General features: G+C 46.6%; 1 protein-coding gene across 1 annotated transcript; it reads left to right on the forward strand.

The window, feature by feature from the left end:
* Positions 1 to 478: 478 nt before the first annotated feature.
* On the forward strand, positions 479 to 6,034 carry gatm (glycine amidinotransferase (L-arginine:glycine amidinotransferase); the record flags this gene model as incomplete). The annotated part of the gene is made up of 9 exons (XM_079737417.1): positions 479 to 611; positions 1,367 to 1,585; positions 2,008 to 2,203; positions 2,625 to 2,815; positions 3,416 to 3,553; positions 4,032 to 4,196; positions 5,243 to 5,306; positions 5,416 to 5,532; positions 5,922 to 6,034. Exons 1-9 carry the CDS (start codon positions 543 to 545, stop codon positions 6,032 to 6,034), a joined length of 1,272 nt encoding a protein of 423 aa, XP_079593543.1. The 5' UTR covers positions 479 to 542.
* Between the last annotated feature and the right edge of the window lie 1,259 nt (positions 6,035 to 7,293).

Genomic DNA, 7,293 nt, shown 5'->3' on the forward strand with positions numbered 1-7,293 from the left:
GTGGTGGGCCTGCTATCTCATGTGGAGACCTCTGATAGGCATTATATATAGGTCATATATAGGTCATATACAGGACTCTGACTCCACCTCCTCTCCCCCATGAGGAGTATGCTGATATCTTATTTAATGTAGGTCCTAGGTAAAATATAACTTTACTATTGGAAAATAACTTTTATCCTAAGACTTTGAACCCAACTCTATGTGCACAGTAGGCCTAGATTTGTGCAATCTTTCCGATGCTTGTCTGAGGTATTTGATTTAATCTGCGCGATATTATCCTTGGAAACTTTTGACGCGAGTAGCCCTACTTGATAAGAATTTGCTGGCGTAAGGGGTTGAGTTTCAGGGTGTATTTTCTCAAGTCACGTTGTCTCATAACTCAGGGCGACCAATGGCTCTGCAGACACGTAGGCCTACCGCTCCCTATAAAGAAGCCTGGCGCTGGGCAGCGTTCATTCAAGCGAGAGGTCGTTTCTGAGCCGCTGCGAAGCCACACCACTCCACTCCACCTTTATATTTCCCAGCAATTATTGCACCGGACAATGCTGCGAGTAAGATGTCTGAGAGGAGGTAGCAGGGGCGCCGAGGCTGCCCATCTGATCGCAGCTCTGGTTGGTATTCCGGTGGTTTAGGACGATTCCAAATGCAAACATTTAAACCCATTACGCACCAGAGACAAAGGATAATAAAGTCACCGCGCTTGTGAAAAAAAAAGATGTCACTGCTCTTCCGCTGCAAAAACCAATGTTCTAAATATCTGAATGTTGTGATTGGTTTTGTGGATATATTTGTTTTGTATAAATGTTTTTTGTGCTGTTCTTCGGGACTGGGTTTGAGGGGATAAAGAACCCGATCACAACGGAACTGAGGGAATCCAACGATAGGATACATTTGTTGCGTGTCGCTGAGTGACAGGAGCCAACTGGCGCTGCAGATGCTCGACCTCAGTGACACCACCACTGCGCATGCGCCCGCTGACCTACTGTCAGCGCTTTCCGATAACGTTTCATGAGGATGACCAAACTCTGACTTCAACACAATATGCTTTATTCAATGAGTTTTGATCCGTCGCTTGGTTGGTAATCTATTTGGAAACTCATGTTTAATTTGCATTCGCCAATTTTAAGTATATTGCTTGTTCTAGGCTGATAGGCTGTACTTAATTGTTTCAGCTCATTGGTTTTTCAAAGTATGTGCTTTTAACGATGGCTTCCGGTTAAGTGAACGACCCTTCATCGTCTCTTACTTGATTGCTAAAAATCCTTGAAATATTTGATCCTCGTTTGTAAATGTATTCCATGTAGCCTGTATCTCGGTTGAACGCCCCCTTCCCTCGTTGACTCACGTTCTGATCATCTCTCTGCAGCTCGGTCGGTCGGCGAACGGGTGGGTGCAGCGGGCGTTCCAGAGCACCTCTATCGCCGCTGCCGCCCAGCCCCGAGCCAACAGCCCGGTGGACCCTGTTTCTGAGGCCGTGCCGGAGGAGTGCCCCGTCTGCGCCTACAACGAATGGGACCCGTTAGAGGAGGTGATCGTGGGGCGTGCGGAGAATGCCCAAGTGCCTCCCTTCAGCGTGGAAGTCAAGGTAGATGAGTTCAAATGTGTCTGCGTGCGTGCGTTTGTGTGAGTGTGTGTGTGTGTGTGTGTGTGTGTGTGTGTGTGTGTGCGCGCGCCTGGTACGTGTCTGGGTCTGTCTGTCTGGCTGTCTGTCTGTCTGTCTGTCTGTGTGTGTGTGTGAGTGTGTCTGTGTGTGTTATACCACGGGTTTGTTGTTATGAAAGGCAAGTTTGTATTTCACTGCGTTCCTGCAGAAAGAAATGTTCCGTGAAGTGCTACTGAATGGACAACATGGCTAGAGAGAAATGCATGGATCAGTTCAAATGTGGAGAATCAGATCCCCTTATGGGATGGACATGCAAGTAGGGATGGAGTTGGAGTCTTTCTGAGGTGACAGACAGACAGACTGACTTTGTGAATCATGTTTTCTGCCCCGTTTGTTGTTGACAGGCTAACACGTATGAGAAGCACTGGCCCTTCTACGAGAAGTTTGGGGGCCAATCTTTTCCCAAGGACCACTTGAAGAAAGCTGTTGCTGAGATCGAGGAGATGTGCAATATCCTGCGGCACGAGGGGGTGACGGTGCGCAGGCCGGAGCCCTTGGACTGGTCAATGCGGTACACCACTCCGGACTTCACCTCCCCAGGTGACCACCAGGGGAAGCGCTACGGCTTGGTTCTTCATTGATCCTAGACCGTTTTTTAAAGGGCTCATGTCATGCCCAAGATGTGGGTGTGATTAGCTGGTACAAGCCGTTTGACACAGGGAAGGAATGATTTTCATAGTGACATCACAAGTGGGCATGTCCACCCAGATATATGAGGGATACATCGCGTACATCTAGGTGGACACGCCCAATATGAAAATCATTCCTTCCCTGTGCCAAACGGCTAGTACCAGCTAATCACACCCACACCTGGTGGCACAACATGAGCCCTTTATACACTTTGTAATTGGTTGCTGTTCTTCTGACTGGATTCAGTCCAGTGACCGAACACAGTAATGGAGTAGTTGAGGTGTCTGTGCTGATGTTGACCGCCTTGTCCCTCCCCTCCGATCCGGGGCAGGTATGTACGCCGCCATGCCCAGGGACATCCTAATGGTGGTGGGCAACGAGATCATCGAGGCCCCCATGGCCTGGAGGGCCCGCTTCTTTGAGTACCGTGCCTACCGGCCGCTCATCAAGGAGTACTTCAAGAAGGGGGCCAAGTGGACCACCGCCCCCAAGCCCACCATGTCCGACGAACTCTACGACCAGGTTGGTGAATCCCAAGGAGGGGGGGGGGGGGGGGGGGGGGGGGGGCGTTATTGGGGTACACCCCCAGGAGTGGGGATGATATGGGGCTCCTAAAAGGGGTCTCTCCATCGTTTGGTAGCATCTTATCCTAGCTATCTCTGTTGTATACGGGGAATGGGTTAACCTAGTGATTGGCACTTGGTTCTATGAACATCCTTACTGTACCACCAGAGAAATATTGTTCTTTCTCCTTCTTCTGACCTATGCACTTATTGTAAGTCTCTTTGGATAAAAGCGTCTGCTAAACGCCCTGAATGTAAATGTAAATGTCATTGTGGGCGATGACCGGGGTGATGGATTCTCTTATCTAACGTCTTGGCGGCGCTCCTGATTCTGTTTTTGTCCCAATATTTTTGCGCAACTGTTTATTTGCCGGGACCCAAAAAGCCTGGCTGGTCTCACCATCTCCCCTCCGTCTCCCCCCCGTCTCCCCTCCGTCTCCCCCGTCTCCCCCGTCTCCCCGTCTCCCCTCCGTCTCACCCGTCTCCCCTCCGTCTCCCCCGTCTCCCCTCCATCTCCCCCGTCTCCCCTCCGTCTCCCCCGTCTCCCCTCCCTCCCCAGGACTACCCCATCCGCACAGTGGAGGACCGACACAAGCTGGCGGCCCAGGGCAAGTTCGTGACCACTGAGCACGAGCCCTGCTTCGACGCCGCCGACTTCATCCGGGCCGGCAGGGATCTGTTTGTTCAGAGGAGCCAGGTAGGACTGTCCGGGACCGCCCGGGACCCCTGCAGGACCAGGCAGGACCACCGGGGGCCGCGCGGCTCTGTCCTGTTGTGGGCTGGTGTTGTCATGTTTACACACACATTCCGACCCGATGGCGCTCCGAACTCTCGGGCTGCGTTCTGCCGGACCTTGAGCGAGGAACCCTCTGACACTCCAGAGATTAGATAAAGAACACCTGCTTCTTTTGTAGCGGCATCTATTGCAGAGGCTCTGCTTCGTAGAAGGGTCATCTTTGGGTGTAGATGAGTGTCCTACATTAGTCAAACATGCATTTAAGAAATTAGTTATTGAAGACATTGGCACACATAATGTTTAATCTAACATGTTAAGTCTAGCATGTTCAATTGGAACCACTCACAAATGGACCAACGCACTACTTATGATATAAAGGATTAGAATGTTTAATGCTTTACATAAAAAATACTTTGAAATGACCTCACTTCCTGTCCAGGTTACAAACTACATGGGGATCGAATGGATGCGCCGCCACCTCGCTCCGGAGTACAAGATCCACATCATCTCCTTCAAGGACCCCAACCCCATGCACATCGACGCCACCTTCAACATCATCGGACCGGGTCTGGTGCTGTCCAACCCGGACCGGCCCTGTCGTCAGGTCCGAACCCCTCGGGACCCACACTACACTCTAGTCCCACAACACTGTAACGCAAAACCTTGAATGAGGAATAGCCCCGTACTGGGGCTATTTCCCAATGTGAAGGAAGCATGCTCAACGGCTGCTCTTTTAAGGATACTACATCATGGAACGCCGACAAGCACTGTTCCAATGTTGACAACACTCGGAAATTCACGCCCTTTTCGCGTCCTTTATTTTTGAGGATTCCGAGATTTTTCAAGGACGCACCAAACGAGCCAAAATACCCACAATCTTTTGCGATCACAGGCTGCGCGGGATATTAAAAAAATGTGTTTAGAAAGCAATACACATTGCTTTACACAAGTGAAGTTATTTGAACGTTTCAGAAATATTTTGTGCCGTATTGCTTTTTATAGATTAATCATGTAAATGCAAAAAATGTAACCTGTGCGATTTCTTTCAAACGTTTTTGCAACGTAATGATAGGCTATGATAGGCTATATTTTGCATTGATTGATTTGTTTTAATATGTAAATAGGTGGTGTTTAAACAAACTACTCTCGCCAATAATAATTACAACAATTAGAATAATAAAATATTTAACACTGGAGCAATAATAAATAGTGGAAGCGGAAGCGCTTCCACACTAGCAAGTCGCTCCAAACTCTGAACGCTACAAACACTAGGCAGCACTCTAGCCTCATCTCCATAGGACGCGACTAGCAAGAATGTGTTCTAGCAAGGCTGCAGCCTTCACTTCGGGAAACAACCTGGAAGTGTAATGTGTTCAGGAACAGAGATTGACTTCCTAAAGATGGATACAGATGACTATCTTTAAAATATTTGTAACGGTATGAGTAAGATTCTTTTCTTGCTTTTCGCCACAACTTGAATTGTTTTGGATAAAGGTGTGAACTAATGTTTACGTAAAACGGACTGAGTTCTTCAAACCCTGTTCTTTGCTGCCCCCTAGTGCGTAACACTTACCGTTTTGTTTTATTTGACGCCGGTCAGAGCCTGCATTTCATCGCTACGTCGCTCTCTGCTCTTTTCTTCACGTCCAGATTGAGATGTTCAAGAAGGCTGGCTGGACTGTGGTCAAACCCCCAGTGCCGCTGATTCCAGATGGTGAGCGCGAGAAGAATTAATGACATCCACCAAGTGATCCACACTTTTACTTTTCAGTTATTTATTATTATATGAAACGTGAAACGTAACTCCCTGGGTTCCCCTGCAGACCACCCACTGTGGATGTCCTCCAAGTGGCTGTCCATGAACGTTCTCATGCTGGACGAGAAGCGGGTCATGGTCGATGCCAACGAACACACCATCCATAAGATGTTTGAGAATCTTGGTAAGTGTTACTACTTTTTATAAAAAATCAATCCTGAAAATGAGTATACTTCATATTAACAGTTGACGAGTGGCCTAATATTGATTTTACTTTTATTCATTGCTTTAAAATGTACTAAAAATGCGCCCTGCTTACTCTGAGAAATTATATTAATTTGGCTTTGCTCAGGAGGTAGAGAGGGTTGTCACTGGAAGGTTGCTAGTTCAATCCCTGGCTCCTCCAGCTGAGTGATGAGGTGTCCCTGAGAAAGAAACCTGACCGCTCTGACGAGCTGTCTGTCGCCTTGCTTAGTTGACATCGCCGTCGGTGTGTGAATGTGTGTATGAATGTTGAAAGTCGCTTTGGATAAAAGCGTAAATGTATTCAAGCTCTTGTATCTTTATTAACAGGCATCCAGACGGTGAAGGTGAACATCCGCCACGCGAACTCCCTGGGCGGCGGGTTCCACTGCTGGACCACCGACGTGCGTCGCCGTGGGACCCTGCAGTCCTATTTCCACTAGCCGGCCAGAAAGAGGCAGTTTCTATTGAGCTTTGAAGCTGAAGTCGCTCCCCGCGTCTGTTACGTAGTGTTACATGACACATGACGTTAATATTAGGGTTAAAACAGACGAGGAATATAACATTACTTTTAGAGGTAGCCTACACTCAAATTAACTGTTCATGAACAGTTCAATCAATCAATGAAAGGGTTAACTAGTCGTTTAGGACTTCTAAAACCTACAACTAAATTTTAGGATGTAGATATATATTTAAATACTATTCAACATCCACCTGGGGAGTGTGACTTTAGGTCTTCGTAACTATGTATGATTTGTGTCAATTTAGTCGTGCTGTGCATTTAAATGTTTAGCAAACAGCGTTCGTTCAGAGAAATTTGCTCAATAGCAAATAATCACAAAAAGCTCAATAATCTCAATATTAACTGCATTCTGGCCTGGCTGTGGTAGAACACCTTGAGGGAGGAGAGTGGAGGATGGGGTACATGTTATCATCTAGGGGCGCCTCGGAGAAACGGTCTTCTGTATTATCCATTATCTGTGGTTTTCCAGAATGTTTTTCTATCAAACAAATGTATAAAGGTTTTTATATAGGTCATTCAAAAGTATTGATTCCGTAAATATGTTCTTTTTTAAAGGATTGGGATTAAACAAAAAACATTCTATTTATATATTCTTCTGTACATGGTATTGTACTTTCATATATTTTCAATGTTTCCCAACAATTCATGTTTTTATATATTTACCTGCAGCAGACGAGGAGGTCGTGTTAATATTGTTTACCTCGAGCCCGTTTTCTGTTCTTCAACCTGGGCCAGTGATGTGCTACTAGTCGTTACATACTGCTTGACTGCTTTGTACTGAATAACCGAGCTGCTGAAGACATGGTAGACGCTTTGGTATTGTTCGACATTAATATAAAAATGGAAAAAAAAAATCTGGCTTGTGTCGTTCCTTATGTTGTTTGAAGAAGTAACATCAGAGACATACTATCGACAGACTAAGGATGAGGAAAAATGTTTTCCCCTCCAATCAAAACTCTGAAAAGGGCGTGCAGATGTTGACATGATGGAGAAGGATAGGACCAATAATATAACTACTAACTGTACAAATATATGTACAGTTATATATATATATGTATATATATATATATAATATATTTATAACTCACTCTTCCTTCAGTGTTGCAGAGAGAGGAGTGATGGCGTGGTGTGTTCTCTGTGTATTTGCCAAGACCTCCCAACCGACAGGGGGCCCCACTG

Source organism: Pollachius pollachius (genome assembly GCF_949987615.1).
Source record: "Pollachius pollachius genome assembly, chromosome: 5".
In the NCBI taxonomy this organism is placed as follows: domain Eukaryota; kingdom Metazoa; phylum Chordata; class Actinopteri; order Gadiformes; family Gadidae; genus Pollachius; species Pollachius pollachius.